Here is a 17,094-nt window from a genome sequence, read left to right on the forward strand (position 1 = left end):
CTTAGGAATTTCGGAGGCAGCAGAAAGAATTGCCAGAGTAGGTTCCCAGGCATCTGCTTGGCACTTGTGAAGTGCATAAATTCCTCAGGGGGACGTCTAGTCTTCCATCATCTCATCAGCTCTCTTCCCACAAACTTCTAATCCCAAACCTCACCTTTTCTTTCCCAGTGATCTTGAGCTCGTGGGTTTAAAGTGATGAAACTTATTTTATTTTATTTTATTTTTTGAGCAGTGATTTCTTAAAACTCAGAGTCAAAACGCGGTGGAATATTTGGTTTCTCACCAAATCCCTGGGAAAGATTCTGCAGTTCAGTAGCCTTTTAGATTTATTTAATCTTCTAATTTCTTTCTCCTGTGAGCCTTTCCTTCAAACAGAGTCTTTTGCTTTCAATAAAGAAAGGGCTTCTTCTTACGAGCCAAGTCTACATGTCTTTACTATGGGAGGGAATCTGCAGTGAAGTCTGCGAGACCTGCACTCATCTGGCTCTGCAAGTTGGCATGAAGACCCAGTGGAATACACTCTAAAGATGAGATATCCATGCAAAGTATCTCAAAAATTCTATCTTGATCTCCTCGTATCTCCTCGGTGTTAGCCTTTAAAGATAGAATTTTGTTTTTTTCTCCGGGTGCTGGCTACCTCACATTTGGCAAAACTTCACAATTTTGGAACACTTCTTCGATGGGTATTTTGTTTTCTTGTTTGCTTTTGGCTGGGTCAGGTAAGGTGTATGATAGTGTTTCTATATTGCTAGGTGAGTTTTCACAGGTTATAGAAAATGAAACTAAAAATTACTTTCAATGTAAAACAGCAGGGCCTGGTGAGGGAACGCTTCACCGGCAACAATTAGCAATTCGGCTTCTGCACAGCAGCCGGAAATCAGCTTTGCTGCGTTTGGTCCAGGCTGGAGCATCTCAGCGGCGGCTGCAGCGGCTGCACACAGGGTAGCACGAGGCTAGGAGCGGGTCGCTGTCCTCGGTGCTGAAAGGCAGAAGCGCTCGGTGGGCGNGCCTGCCGCGAGTCGCGCACGCGCGCCCGGGACTGCCTGCTCCTCTGTGACTTGCGTGTGTGTGTATGTGTGTGTGTGTGCGCGCGCGCGCGCGCGTGTGTGTGAGACAGAGGGGAGAGGGAGAAGGGAGCGCGAGAGAGGGTGAGTGTGTGTGAGTGCATGGGAGGGTGCTGAATATTCCAAGACACTGGACCCACAGCGGCAGCTCCGCTGAAAACTGCACCCAGCCAGTCCTCCGGACTTCGGAAGCAGGGACAGGGCGCAGGGCATCAGCAGCCACCAGCAGGACCTGGGAAATAGGAATTCTTCTGCCTCCACTTCAGGTTTTTAGCAGCTTGGGTGCTAAATTGCTGTCTCAAAATGCAGAGGATCTAATTTGCTGAGGAAAACCGCCAAAGAAGGAAGAGGAGGAAAAGGAAAAAAAAAAGGGGGGGTATTTTGTGGATGATCTACTTTTCTTGGAAATGCAAAAGATTATGCATATATCTGCCCTCCTTTCTCCTGTTTTATGGGGACTGATTTTTGGTGTCTCTTCTAACAGCATACAGATAGGTAGGTACCCTTTGTGCTCTGCTTTTGAATTGTGCATAATTTGGTGGTAATCTTTGTTCATAGTGGACAAATTAATTCATGTCATGTAGACTTATGTCATACCTTGACTGCATTCCAGATTTAAACTGCCTAGAATATACATGTTTTTCTTAGCATGTATATTGGGTTTGGTATAAAAGAGGAAAAGGTGTTCTCCTTTCTGATCTCCAAATTATATTAATTCTGTCTTAAACAACATTTTCCTGTTTGTTCAGATTTTCTAGACGGTCTGAATGCAAAGCTTGTGATTACCAGGAAAGGCTAACGTTTCTGGCCACCTATCTTGCCCTCAGACTCTCACATCTGTGTCTTGACCCTTTAGCTACCATTTGGACATCAGCTCCCGGCTGCCCGAGTCCCTTGATGTGTTTATTCGGCCTATTAGCGTGGATAAGAGACTCCTGGGCTGTTGGGAGCTGCTGGGCTCCCCTCCTTCCCTTCTCTGGCTCTGACACTGTTCTCCTGCTTGGTGTTTGTTCTTTGCAGGGGGACTATTTCCCAGGGGCGCCGATCAGGAATACAGTGCATTTCGGGTAGGGATGGTTCAGTTTTCCACTTCGGAGTTCAGACTGACTCCCCACATCGACAATTTGGAGGTAGCAAACAGCTTCGCAGTCACCAATGCTTGTAAGTAATGAATATTCATGTTTTTTGGATGCCGCCCGCGGAGCGCCCGCGAGTGTGAGTGTGGGGTGGTGTGTGTGTGTTTCAGTGTGTCAGTGTGTGGGTGTGAGTGACTGCACACGCGCGTGCGTGTGACGGCGTAGGGAGAAAGTGGCTGCAATCTCGGGGACCCCCGCTGGCGAGGGGGGGGTGGTTGCTGAAGAGGGACCGAAAAGCATTGAAGAGTGTGCGCACTAGGGAGGTGGGGTGGTGACTGGAGCTGGAGGGGGCTTCCTTGGGGTCGGGGGTTCTAGTCTTGGATGTTCCAAGAGAGGCCCTCCTGTTCTTCCGCTCACCCCCCCCACCCCCACCCCACGAGCTCGTGGTGGTACCCTGACCACAGAGAACGCGCTGTTTTCCTGGGCGCGCTGTCGAGCTGCCGGATAGGTCCCACGGGGACTGCCCGAGCCCGGCCGCCTGCCCCGGCAGCTACACGCCTCTCCTGGCCCGGGATTGAAATCCACAGGCCCAGCTCGGATTCGTCGTATGGACCCCGGGAGCCCCCTATCCCCCACCTCGACGGGACAAGTTGTTAAGATGGTCCTGGAGTTGGGTTCGGGGCTGTTACGTAACGCCCACCCGAGGGGCGCGGCGAGGAGCGGGACTGACGCAGGCCCAGGGCCCGGCTGGGTCGGGTAGGGGTGGAGGGGGAGCGCTGTCCATTTCTCACAGCTCTGTAGAGCTTCAGCCTAAGTTGAAGGGGGCGATTCCGCCGCGGGCGCCGCGGTCGGTTCGCCGGCCGGGCGCGCTTTGTTCTCCGGGAGCNTTTTAGTCTTTGCAGTTATGCGTATTGGCCCCAGCGCTCGGCGCAGGGTTCCGGGACGCGCGACGAGGCTCTAGCAAGGCTTAGGACAAAGTATTAGAACCCAAGCACTTAAACGGGTTCGGTGCAAGGGCTCGCGGGCTCGAGTCCTGGCGCCCCCCCCATCCCCCCCGCGACCNTGGATGGCCCACCTTCCACTTGAGCTTCGGTGTAAAGGAGCTAGCGGAAAATTACCCCGGGAAAAGCCCAACTGCAGTGTTCCCACATTAGACAAACTGATTGCCATCTCAGTTCCCATACTAATCCTTAATCATAGAGTCGATGGGTTAGCTTGATTACGGTATATCAGGAACATCATCAACTCATTTTGAAACTACCATCCCACGGCTGAAGAAATGAAACGATGTTCCTTTACTGATAGAACAGGGGCATTATTTTGGTTGTATTAGGTGTCTACAAGCCAATTATTTATAAAGAACCTATTTAAGAAGGTTTCAGTGCTATCTATATCTATCTATTAAATATAAATATTATATTTATCTATCTATATCTATCTCTATCATCTATCTATCTGTCTATCTATCTAATCTATCATCTATCTAAATTAAGTGTATATATTAAATGTAGATATATATTTAATGTTAAAAACAAGTGAGAAAAGAAACTGAGGCCCGGGGTGGGGGGGAGGTGCAGGAAGAGAGAGAGAGACAGTCTTAAAGTGGATTTGCAGCTTAAAAAAAAACTCCGTGGAAAAATATTAAGTATAGTTAGAACTTTAGTACATGTACACATACAAAGAAACTACTGTAGTTTAATTGTTGAAGGTTTTTATATTTGACCTATTGACCTACCAGATTTAGGTTATTTATTTGTTTTGATATCAAGTTTCAATTTTTTTTCTCCTGAATTAGGAGTTTAATAACATTATGCCTGTGCTAAGTATATGACTGTATGTGATTGTATACTAGTGTGAAAATGCTGTGAAAGTAATGAAACTGAGGGCTATGATTATTGCAAGTGTGTAGATTTTTAATACAGGGTGAAAGTAATTGACAGGTATACTTGGGAAAATGGTCAGTGTTTGAAAAGTTCACTCATTGATGAAAATAATGAGAGGGCCTGAGTGAGAAAATGACAGATATGTCCACTGAACAAAATGAATATTCCTTGATTCTAAGAGGTATTGAATGACTGTTGAGGCTTTGTAAAGATTAAAGATTATTTTTAGTTTAGATTTTAATTAAGTTAGGTCCTCAGTCTCAATATTTTTGAGTAGATTTATTTTTAATATAAATTTTATCGAAGTAAGATATGCATGCAGAAAATGTATATTAAATACATGTATAACTCCATGAATTTCCACAAAATGAATAGATCCATGGCACATGGTTTTCATTGAAAGCACACACACATACACACACACACACACACACACACACACACGCAATTTAATTTGTTTGACCATGCATCTGAGAAACTGGGAAAATAAAATCAACATTTTGCACAGATTTTTTTGTTTTTCTCAGAAAATGAAGCTGAAATAAAAATGTATGTCTCCATATCCCAAAATTACTCTCCCATCCATTATTCTAAGACACTAAAACAAATTATGGTAAAGAACTGAATGTGTTTTCAAGTTTGGCATGTGCTGCTCCCATGTTGTAAGTAATCTTACTGATTGCTAAAGAGAACTAGTGAGGGACTGTTACACAAAAGAAACACATTGTATAGAATTTTCTGGAGTTGACATTGACTCATTGAGCAAATAACATTTTTTGTGACTCAGTTTCTTCATTCCCTTAGGAATTTCACAACCTAGAGATTGTAAAATGAAATGGAATGTTTGTGTCCTTCTTCATTTCTTTTCATTTTTCCAGGGACAATAGAAAAGGTAAAATTAGTTTAACTCTTTTATGCTCAAGGAAACTGCAATCATGAAGTCAGCAGTCAAGAAATGAATGGAAATCTTGAATATCAAATTTGTGAAGATCAGTCTCGATCATTTAAATCCTGCTCCAGGTTTTTCTCCAATGCTTAGCCTTTGTTGACTTGCCTCTTCTGTCAGGAGAGTCCATGATCCTTTACTATGTGAAGTGGAAACAGCATCAAATATGGTGATAGCTGAAACCAAAATGGCTTTCTCTTATTTCCACCAGAAATCTAAGGAATTCAACTTAACTCCATTATTAAAATATGTATCATCAGTCAATGTTCATAGAGTAGCTTCTTGTTTTGCCTAGTTAAACTGTAAAATTCTCACAGAGTTGCATTTATATGTTAAGAAAGTGGGGTTTTATGACTTTGTAATATAATTTCAAAGTGGGAAAAAAATTAGTCTACTAATTTAATTTTAGTCCTGAGATGAAGGCACTTATTTGGAATGTCTAGGTTGACACTGATTTAAGGATCCAGCAAGATCCACCAAACGGGTTAAGGTTATGCAAATGAAATGAAGTCATTATATTGTGAGCTGGTTAAAGTGATTGTGCACTGAACTCCCACGTCTTCCTCTTTCACAGTCACAGCGGGATGACGAAAGTACCTGTTTGTTCCCATTTGTTTCCATGGGTACCTGAGGACCTAAGGAGGGCTTTCCAATTCTTTCTTTTGCTCTCTTTCTCCCCTCCCCCCTCCCCCTTTTCTTTCCTCATTCTCTTTCTTCTTAACTAGAGATAGTACTAAGACTTTTTTCCCCTGAAAACTGTTAACACATAAGCCTTTAATATGAGAAAATACAAACCATAAAACCAGAAAAAAAAAAAGAAAAAATGAAGACTAGTGTCGGATCTGTTCAACAGTTCAGACTAGTGATGGGCCTCAAGAATTCCTCCCTTTCGCCCCTCCTTTCCTTCCTCCCTCCTTCCCTCCCTCTCTCTTTCCCTTCCTTCTTTTCCTCCTTCTTTCCTCCCTCTCTACTCCCTTCCTTCCCTTTTTGCAATATAGATTGAGTGCCTTCTAGTTGTTAGGGAATAAATGAATACTTTTCTCATAGAAATTCATGTCTTCTTCTAACATTTTTCTTCTATTCTCTTTTGAATAGTTTTGAATAGTTTTCAAAATGTTGTAGGACTTCAGTGTGCAGTGGCCGCTGTGGTCTTCTCTAAGAACCTTAGTATGAGGATATAAAGATATTCTAATAGTTCTTATACAAAAGCAATATATTACAGTAACTAAAATTTTTTGTAAAATAATAAATCTGATTTGGGCATATGTGTACACACCACTTATTTTATATAATTTAACAAGACAGATTTTAGGAAAATACTAAATATTTTCACACTATCAAAAATTTAATACACTGTTGTTGTGCTCATTCCTAAAATTGCTTTCAAATAAAACTGTCAAATACTATAAACATGAGTATTTGATCCCATAGAGCTATAGAATGAAAACATTACAAAAGTTTTTTTTTTATAGTTTGTTTATTTTTGAGACAGAGAGAGACAGAACATGAGTGGGGGAGGGGCAGAGAGGGTGGGAGACACAGAATCTGAAACAGGCTTCAGGCTCTGAGCTGCCAGTACAGAACCCCATGCTGGGCTTGAACCAGCAAACTGAGAGATCACGACCTGAGCCTAAGTCGGCTGCTTAACCGACTGAGCCACCCAGGGGACCCTGGAATGAAAACTTTTAAGGATTAAGTGTCCTCTTCAAAATCTTTCCTTTCTATTTCTTTTCATGATTGACTTTGACAAATTGCTATTAGTCTATTTTAAAATAATTTAATAATTTTATATTTCAATTCCGTAAGATAAATTATAAAAATATTTAAAGAAATAACAGGTACAAATCTACTTTTTCTCTAAGCCAGCAGATGGGGATGTTGGAGAAAATATTCTTCTTTCGTGAAACTGTTGCACACACTAAATATCTTTTGAAACATTATAAACACATTTATTTAGAGAAATGGAAAAAAAATATAGAAGTGGCGTCCACTTAGAAAAACTTCACTTCAAATTCTGTTTGAAAAATAACTCAATGCCTTTTAAAAACAGTGCCTTTGAGTTTACGCAGATTATCTTAAATATCCTTGTAAAATTGATTAATAATAACTACTAAAGGCATCCAGAGACAACATTGACTGTAAATGCTCTTACAAGAAAGAGAATTCTAAATTTGTATTTTTTCAGCTTTTAAACATGATTCTGCAGATATCATTTTTGAGGTATATTTATTATCATTGAATTTTAGTTGTGAATTATTAAAATTGTGTATCAGTGTTCATCAATTAATTAATGTTTGCTAAACCTTTATTACATTTTGCATGAATGTGACTGTGGGTACGTATGTATGTATATGTGTATGTGTGTGTGTGTGTGTGTGTTTATGTAGAGTTATAGATTATAAGTGGTTATAGATGGGCTTGGCTCTCATGTCTTACCCTTTTTATTGAGGTAATCACTAAAACTGGAGTTATCAACATATGCAAAAATTTTGTAGAACCAAAATCAACTTGGATGCTATTAAGCAAAGATAAGAATTCATGGTGTGAAGAAAACTGGGCACATGTACCAGAACACCATACCTTTACAACCTGGTGGTGTAAATATTGTTATGTTCAATTGAAGGTTACAAAGAAAGAAATAGCTCTTTATATGTAAGAATAATCAATTTGCCATTAGTTTTTTTGTAATTAAACTTTCATACTTACCACAAGAGAATTTCAAGAAAATGATACATTATACTACACTATACTACACTATACAATCAAAGAATGGTATTGGTTGACACATTCTATTTTAGGATTAGAGACATTAAATATTTAAGTAAAAATACTATATGAAACGATAGAAACTTAAGTTAAAGAACATTTATTCCTGTGCTATTCCTTTTTGAGGTCTTGCAGGCTTCAACCTGCTGACTCAAGAAGTATGGAGAATTTCCGTTTCACATCAAGCCTTTAAAGTGATAAGGTCATTGCACTGTGACATTATGACAATAGAATGCTGATTCATGCTCAGACCTCGGATCCTTTTGTAATCTCTTCCAATAACACCGTACAGACTTTTCAACTTCCTAGCTGCACCCCCCCCCCAATTTTAAGGAAGGATGGAAACAACAGCTGTTTCCTAATTATTCCAGCATGTTTTATTATATTAATTGAGTTTTCAGAGAGTCTATTTTTTCCTTCTTCCTTTCTTCCTCTTTCTCCTTCTGTCTTTAAAAAAAAAAGTCAATGGAGATACTTAATCTGCAAAGCAAATGCCATTACAGAAAATAAGATTTAAATTTAAATAGAGATTTTTGTTTGAAATGAACAAAGGCTACATTATATAGAGTTAAAATCTTGTATTAGATTTTAATGTTTTATTGGGATTGGTAATGGCCACTGGGCAAATTATACTTCCTTTTCTTTTTCTTTTCCAACTGGATCCCACTGAAGTTTCCCTAGATGTGATTAAAATATTAGCTTTCTTAATTCTAGTCATTTTCAGTCAAAATTTCTGAGATTTTTCTCATTGATTTGAATAAACAACTGCCAAACCTCTTAGATGACTATGTCTCTTCAGTACAGTAGGATAACTAGTAGTTGAATTCAGAGTTAAAATTTCAAAATTTCCCCTGATTTAAAAATTTTTAACATCAAAATGTTTTTCAAAGCAGATTTTGCTAATTTGGGGGAAAAAAGATGAATGTGGTTCTTACAATGGTTGATTAGGAATTTGATACCTATTATTTTTTAGTACTGTTCAGTTTGTCATTTTTGATAATTTTAATTCAGAGAATGAAAGCTTTTAAAAATTAGCATGGGGAATGAGAACGTGGCCTTCTTAAAGGAGGCAGAATCATGCCTTTGTCGTTTTTTCTATCCTTGACAAACCCTGGATCAGTTTCTAGTACATTGAGTGACTTAATGATTGTTTATCTGTTAAACACAGTTAATATTATAGGAGATTTTCTTATTATAGAATAATACTTTTTAAATTCAGAATTTTGCTTTTCCTCTTCATTTTGATTTCAAAAGAAACCATTTACTTGGTGGACTGCCTCATATCCTATTTAGATAGAGGTGTAATGTATTTTTCATCTCCATCTACAAGCTACATATGTTCAGTGTTATCATATTTATTCCTTAAGGTACACTGCTATATGTTAAAATGATTTGCTGAAGGCGCACCCAGGTGGCTCAGTAGGTTGAGCGTCTAACTTCAGCTCACGTCATGATCTCATGGCTCATGAGTTAAGGCCCCACATGAAGCTATGTGCTGACAGTTCAGAGCCTGAAACCTGCTTTGGATTTTGTGTCTCCTTCTCTCTCTCTGCCCCTCTCCCACTTGCTCTCTCTCTCTCTCTCTGTCTCTCTCAAAAAAAAATAAAAATAAAAATCATTAAAATGATTTGCTGAAGATAAGTAGAATACACACTTTAAAGAGGATTTAGGAATGCTTTTAGGATGATGCCAAAGCCATGTTGGCAGTGGTCAGAATGCAAGACTCATTAAAAAAGGTCCTGACACTTATGGGTGTGCCAGCTTCCATTTTAGTTTTGGATTTTCCATAAAGTGTGACTATACATATTCCTTGAATGGCCACAAAATTGTCTTAGTCTCCCCCTGCCCCCACAATATTTTATACCACAATTTTCTATGTTAATCTTTTAGTGCAAATTTTTTAAAAAGAGTATGAGGAGTTGGTGGGCACAGTTTCTTGTTGTGGACTAATTGTGTTATATTTGCACTAATGTGTATAATTTTTTATATGCATGCCTTTTGTTTGTTTTTTGTATCAGTGGTTTACCTTTAGGAGTTATTTTCCAGTGATTTAGCTTTTTCCTGTTTTCATTCTATTGGTAATTTGCTTCAGCAAAAATCCCTCAACTTGTCATTCTAGACTTTTAGTTTTTGTACATTAATTAACATATTGAAAAAAATCATTTAAAATGCTACTGATTTTTAGCTTAAGGTCAAAGACAGTTTTAAAATTGAGAGCTTTGACATTTATAAGTGTCTTCACCTGAATAGAACAAATAGGTTTGGAAGATAATCGGGTTAATTATAGGAAGGGAAATTATGAGGAGATAGTTTCTTAGATTGTTTTAGTTTTCGTATTTTTTCATGTTTCTCAAATAAATGACATATACACCCCTCATAGTTTTACTATTTATTTTTTTTAATTTACTGTATAGTTTTATGTAGCTCATTAGGGTTTGTTAATTCCTCTCCTTTTTCCTATTTCGGTATTTAAAATATAAGCACAAACTGGGTTGAATTGAGTGCCTAAATTTTAGTATGTCCAAAATATTTTGAATATGTCATCATATTTCTATGGCATTTATTACCCTTTCATGTGAAATTAATTTTAATTGAGAAATACTGTGGTATTCACTTGTTTTATGGTCCTCCAATTGAATTTCAGTTAACCCCAGAAGATAATCCTTCAAGGCAAATATTTTTTGTCTTATCTTTACAAATACCCAATTATACTGATGTAAATGATAGAAATACGTTAAATAAGCTGAATATGCCATCTGCTTATTATTAAAATATAATGAAGTGTTACTGATTCCTTATCCTTATGAGAATATGTCCTTAGTCAATCATTTCTTTTTTATTTTTTTTAAATGTTTTATTTATTTGTAGGAGAGAGAGACAGCGTGAGCAGGGGAGGGTCAGAGAGAGAGGGAGTCACAGACCGAAAGAGGCTTCAGGCTCTGAGCTGGCAGTCAGCACAGAGCCCGATGCGGGGCTCGAACCCACGAACCGTGAGATCATGACCCAAGCGAAAGTCGGACGCTCAACCGACTAAGCCACCCAGGCGCCCCTTAGTCAATCATTTCTAACTTCAGCATAAATTAATTGAAACTCAAGTTACATAACTTGATTAAAAGAAAAAGTATTTTCAGGGTGCCTCCGTGGCTCAGTCGGTTAAGCATCTGACACTCGGTTTTGGCTCAGGTCATGATCTCACAGTTCTTGAGATCGAGCCTGGTGTCAGGCTGGATTCTGGCAGTGTGGACCCTGCTTGGGATTCTCTCTCTCTCTTTCTCTCTCTCTCTCTCTCTCTCTCCTTCTCTGCCCCTCTCACACTAGCATGCTTTCCAGAGTCTGTGCACTCTCTCTCTCAAAATAAATAAACATTAAAAACAAGAAAGATTTCCTCAGCCGATAAGCCTTTGCAGCTGATATTAAGGTTTCACGTTACAATCTTATTCTCTTTTAGTTTTAGTTTTCATTGTACAATTTCCTAGCATCTGTATTCAGTCCATTGCAGTTAAGGATGTCAACAATTTGATTATATATCTTTTTTATTCCTTAGGCAAGACTAAAAGGATAGAGTGAAATAAATATTTTGAAATAAGTATCTTCAGCCAAAGGGGGAAAGTATTTATTTTTCTTTATTGCAAATTGAAATTGCCAGATTTCTTAAAGTGTGGGAAGAGGGCCATGGAAAAGTAGGAGCCTCCAAATGTCACTGTAACTTGATGCACTAGGCACGGCAGTAGGAATTTGGAACTGGAGATTCTATTTTTTAAGCTTCTCTTTGTTATGGAGTCCCCCGAATTGCACATCTATTGTCAATCTTTATCGACAATGGCATTGGGCAGCTATAAAACAGTGAATTCTTACACAATATTGCTTTTGACATATAGAAACTATTAACTACTTCTCGAGGGAGACAAGAAGGAAAAGAGGCATTTTGCATCCTTTTATGCAAATCACCAATTTCAGGCACATTATCCTTCTGAGCTGGTAGAAAGATATGCCCTTGGTAATTGTGAAATAAAATACTGACTGAAAAGTTTTGGAAAACACTGTAGATAAAAATATGTAATGTGGAACATATTACTAGATTTCAGTTTAGGAAGGGCATGCACTGAGTCATGATAAACTTTACCTCCTGCTTGGGGTGCCTGAGACATTGTAGCAACGAAACAACTGCTTGGTAAATGGTGGTTGCACTTATCAGTAGAACACAGGAAAATTTGTCTTTTAGTTTATGTTATCTGGTAATGATACATTCTAGTTCCTTAACATCTATATAACATTTTAACAATCCCAGATATATTTAAAAATATATTAGCATGCCTTAGAAGAATATTCAACGAAATTAATGATAATTCTCAAACAATATATAATTTCTGTCATTAAAGTTAATTATTTAAAAATTCTTAAAGGGCAGTTTGTCACAGAAATGCAGAACACAATGAGTAGTTTCCATCTGAAGAGTAAGGGTTACAAGGTATAGGATGATCAGTTTGGTCAGTATATTTGAAAATCTTGTCATATGTATTTTAATGATGGTAAATTGGAACATTTTTAACTTATTCCTCAAGGGCTTCATGTAAGGTATTTTTGGTGGATTTCAGATATTTAATGAGACTATCTGTTTTCGATGATCCAGCTTCCATAGAAATAGCTCCTAAAACTCTAGAGTGGGAAGAGGGGCTTCCTTAAAAAAAAAAAAATCTCTCATAACAAGCCTTTGGCGAAGAAAGTTCTGGAAGTGATGATCTCTAGGGGCAGTAGGAAAGATTTGTGCTTTGCTAGCCTTTCTTAAAGATACATTTCAACTTATGTCATGCTTTTTATTTGTGTCTTGTGTTTGCAAGGAATTGAAAAATTTCAATCTTGTTCTTAGTTTCTGTATGAAAGGGAGACATCAAGCTTGTAATTCCCAAGCACTTTCACAATTGATAGCTTTATTTATTTTAACAGCTTTCTAGTCTTTACAAATTTATGGTCTCATTACTAATTGACATATGGATAGGAAATTTTAGGAGGAAAGGCAACGATGCACAGGGAATATCAAGGAACTATATAGTTTTAGTTCTTTGATGGGAAAGACTATAAATCTTCATGTTTACACTCAGAACACAGAGAGTCAGTGATTGTCATCTTAATGCTTTGGCTGTGAAAATAAAAAAAAAAAAAAAGCTTTGATTCTTTGCAGCCTTGATATCATGAGAGACAGAGTAGCATTGGTTAGGAGTCTGAACTTGGAACCAAATTCTAGTCCTATTGTTAGGTGTGTGGCCTTAGGTAAGTGTAATCTAGGTAGGTCTTAGTTTCTATCTTTGAGAAAGGGAATCATCTATTAGAGGACTGTTTTGAAGATACACAATAGACATAAAACGCAGCATACTATTTGACACGAAGTACATGAAAATTAGCGAACTTTTATTATTACTTTCTGCGTTAGGATCTTTAGGTAGTTTTGATACACGTTGCTTTAAGAGGAGGAGGGGTGCCTGGATAGGCTCAGGTCGTGATCTCCTGGTCCCTGAGTTCAAACCTGCATCTGGCTCTGTGCTGACAGCTCAGAGCCTGGAGGCTGCTTCGGAATCTGTCTCCCTCGCTCTCTGCTCCTCCCCCACTCACGCTCTGTCTCTGTCTCTCTCAAAAATAAATAAACATTAAAAAATTTAAAATAGAGAGAGGGAGTGGGATAAAGAAAAATGCATTTCTAGTTTCTTGTTGGAATATTTTTCTATCGTTTGTATACCAGGGCAGGCATATGGTGTCTGGTGGCAAAGAAGAGACGAGCAACATAAGCTATAAAGCCTCTTAAAGTTTTGCTTGGTGCCCTAAATTATGAAACTGATTTTTAAAGACTGAGGTGCTGAGAATCCAGTGGTATTCATCTTTCCCTTCGTCACATGTCACTAACATTTAGGATGTCCACAATTTAGAATTCTCTTATCCCTGGTAGATCTTTCAAGCACGTTATTAAGATATTGTCTGATATCTTTTTGAACTGTACACATTATAGATTCCTAATGTTTTATTTTATGTCATTAATTAAATTATATTTATTTAAGTGAAAAGCAGTCAAGAAAACAAGAGGCTTTGCATTCAGCAAAAATGAGTTTGTATATGCTCAATAAGCTTTCTGATGCAAAGTATGTTTTTTTTCTCTTTGTAAGATGAGGCTGTTTCCTCGTCACGCCTGATAATACTGTTAGTTTCAATGAGAAAATAAATGCCTTGATTAGTTTGTCATACATGATGTAAATATCCCCTTCCTTTCTGCATCCTAGCCCTTTATTGTGAACTAAACAGCATTCTTAGAGCAATGGAGGAGAATAAAATTATCACCTTCAGAGAGCTTATGTATTCGATAGTCTTACCTTTATATATAACTTTCATCTTTTCAAAACACTTTCACATCCTTTTTGCCTTTACTGGAGGTAGCTCTGTAAAGTTTATAGGCTAAATGGAATTATTATACTGATTTCCAGATGAGAAAACAGAAATTTAAGTGAATTAAGCTACTGCAGATTTGCCGAGACGCTCTCGCCTGGAGAAGCCTGCTGCTCCCCAGGCCACAGAGCTTCTCCCCAGGCCTAGGTGGCAAGGCAGCTAGTCGGTTAAAATGAGCAGACGTGGTTTGACATTATGGTTCTGATGTTTATCAGTTACATGACTCTGTATGTTATCAGTTACACGTTCTAAGCCTGTGTTTTCCTCTGTAAAATGACAGTCATTGTAATACCTGCCTCATAATATAATTGTCAGATTTCAGTGATAAGAGTTGCCCAATATAATATAGTGATTAATGTTGTTAACTTTAGTGATTTCAATCCCTGTTAGTGTACATTAGTCACCTATACTTAACTCCATACTTTTAGATGCGTGGAGAGGAAAGTAGGTAAGGAGAGCTAATGTAGCTCTCTAGGTAATTTTCAAATTAATAAGATTCTTTAAATATAACCACTCCAACCAATATTAGAGGCTAGGGTTTTATTCTATTATCATTTTTAGGAAACTGGTGAACATGCACGTCTTACAAGAATTTAAGGTGCTCTTGGTTCACACACCCTCTGTGTGTGTGTGATTTTGACTGATAAACAGAAACAACTGAAAATTATGAATAAGTTAACAAAATGTAGATTCTGGTTAGCATTAGTTGTGAATATTCAATTCTATCCAGTTACTACTTTTATCAATATATTTGAGCAAGTAAAAACGATGGTGGATATTTCCTATGTGTAACATTAAACACAGGACATGTTCATTGTCACTTCCCTGTGGACCAGTTGTCTGCATCTTGCTGCTGGTTGGTTGGTCGCGACGTCATTTTCCTTAAAGTTCCTTCCTCAGCATGAATAAGGGAGGCTCTCTTTGCCTGTTCCTGTTCTGTTGAAAAGGTATCAAAGATTTGAGAAACTCAAATAATTCCTTCTCTAGAGACCACTTACTTTGGGCAATGGAGAGATGTTTTCTAAGGGGGTATATCCACTGACAATAAGTAAAAGTAAGGAAATCTGTAATGAGCTAAAATTTTCTTAGGTCCTAAACTCTTCACTACCTCATATTGTGTTGATTTTTATTAATCTAATGCTGCCTCATGTTGCAGTTAGCAGCATGTGAACTCTTTCATGTAGTCTTGCAAGAACGTGGGTCCAAAGTATTCTTTTAACAAATCCATGTATTTACAAGATACAGTTATATTGATGATTTTTGATTTGGGACTTTTGATTTGGACCTGAGGTAGAATGCATTGGGTAAAAGTCAAGTGTTTGTCTTCAAAATACTTATGTCACCTTTGTTAGAAAGCATCAGAACTTATATCAGGATTTTCTTCTTTATTTATCTCTTTCCTCAAACTTTTAATAGATACCCGTTCTATGCCAATTTCTTGACAATAGCTGAGGTGACAAAGAAAGATAAGGTTTCTATATTGGAAATTACTCATGAGTCCAAAATTCTTTTTTATGGCAGAGGTAGTAGTTAATCTAGGTCAGCTAGGTGATTTTCTTATTATGTTAGCATGTGTAGTGTAGTAGTGGTTTCTGGGTCATTTATAAATATTATTCTGTACCTTGGAACTAGATTTGAATCAAAGTATGTTAAAAGTAGAAATGGTAATTCTAAGAATTGTGAAGAAAACATAAAATTCTCTTGATGGAAGCTGAAAAATAATTATCTTATATCGGATTTAGAATATTGTTGAAAACTGGGTGGTCAAATGAGGAACCAGTGATAGTAACTGTAATGTGAGTTAAAGATCTGTCAAAAGTAATGTTTTTAATCAGATTTAGAAATGATAATTTATATTTTATTTTGCATGATTTTTCTTTTTTTTCCCCCTCTCTGCCAAAAGCTTTTAAGTTCAGTTGGAACTGATATAGACTATGGAATTGCTGGGTGTCCTTTTTATAAATTAATTAGATATGGGCTATATTATATAATTATTATAAATACTATTTAAGCTTATTACTGATGACATAAGTTACAATTTTTGCAATAGTAAGTTTTATGAAATAGTTAAGAATGTTATTGTGAATAATTTGAACAAACACATTGGTAGTTCTCTTATAACGTTAAGACAGATTTTATATAATCTAAACTCTGATTGTTACAGTTGTTTGAGAATTTCACGTGGAAAATTGTAATTGTGTAAAAAAAATTGACGTAGGATTGGGGTGCCTGGGTGGCTCAGTCGATTGAGTGTCCAGCTCTTGATTTCAGCTAAGGTCATGATCCCAGGGTCTTGGGATCAAGCCCGATGTTGAGCTCCACACTGGGCGTGGAAATTGCTTGGGACTGTGTCTCTCTTTTCCTGTGCCCCTCGTCTCTGCTCACCATCTTTCTCTCTCTCTCAAATAAAAAAAATATGTAGTTTTAATGAATAGAAAAAATAGAAAATAATTAAAATATGTGTGAATAATAACACTTTAGTATTGTGAATGATTTAAAACTTAAAATGTGGAAAAATTAGAATATAAATTCTTAAGGTCTTTATATTTGCGGTTTAAAAATTCTGATGAAGTTAACTCTTGTATATGGTAATTTTTTTAAGCAATGTTTATTTATTTTTGAGAGGGAGAGCTTGAGCAGGGGCGGGGCAGAGAGAGAGGGAATCAGATGATACGAGGTGGGCTCTGTGCTGACAGCAGTGAGCCTGATGTGAGGCTCGTACTCATGAACCCTGAGATCATGACCTGAGCCTAAGTCTGATGTTCAGCCTACTGAGCCATCCATCTGGTAATTTTTAAACACTACAAAAGGGGATATAATAAATATGGAGTCCTTTTTCCTCCCCCAATTCCACTTCTTTCAGATTATTGCCTTTACAGTTTCCAGAAATTCCAGTATAACATATGCACTGTGCTGTCTGTATCTTGATT

The 17,094-nt window shown here is 37.7% G+C and overlaps 1 protein-coding gene across 5 annotated transcripts in view; it reads left to right on the top strand.

The window, feature by feature from the left end:
• Window positions 1–1,313: 1,313 nt before the first annotated feature.
• Window positions 1,314–17,094, top strand: part of GRIA2 (glutamate ionotropic receptor AMPA type subunit 2) — a 155,151-nt gene continuing 139,370 nt past the window's right edge. For all 5 annotated transcript variants that reach the window (XM_077753039.1, XM_077753036.1, XM_077753035.1 and 2 more), the window contains exons 1-2: window positions 1,314–1,559; window positions 2,085–2,225. In XM_077753039.1, coding sequence (XP_077609165.1) covers window positions 1,472–1,559; window positions 2,085–2,225 — 229 coding nt within the window. In that variant the 5' untranslated portion in view covers window positions 1,314–1,471. The remainder of the gene's footprint in view (window positions 1,560–2,084; window positions 2,226–17,094) is intronic.

The sequence above is a fragment of the Crocuta crocuta genome, unplaced genomic scaffold (genome assembly GCF_008692635.1).
Source record: "Crocuta crocuta isolate KB4526 unplaced genomic scaffold, BGI_CrCroc_1.0 scaffold591, whole genome shotgun sequence".
Classification (NCBI taxonomy): Eukaryota; Metazoa; Chordata; class Mammalia; order Carnivora; family Hyaenidae; genus Crocuta; species Crocuta crocuta.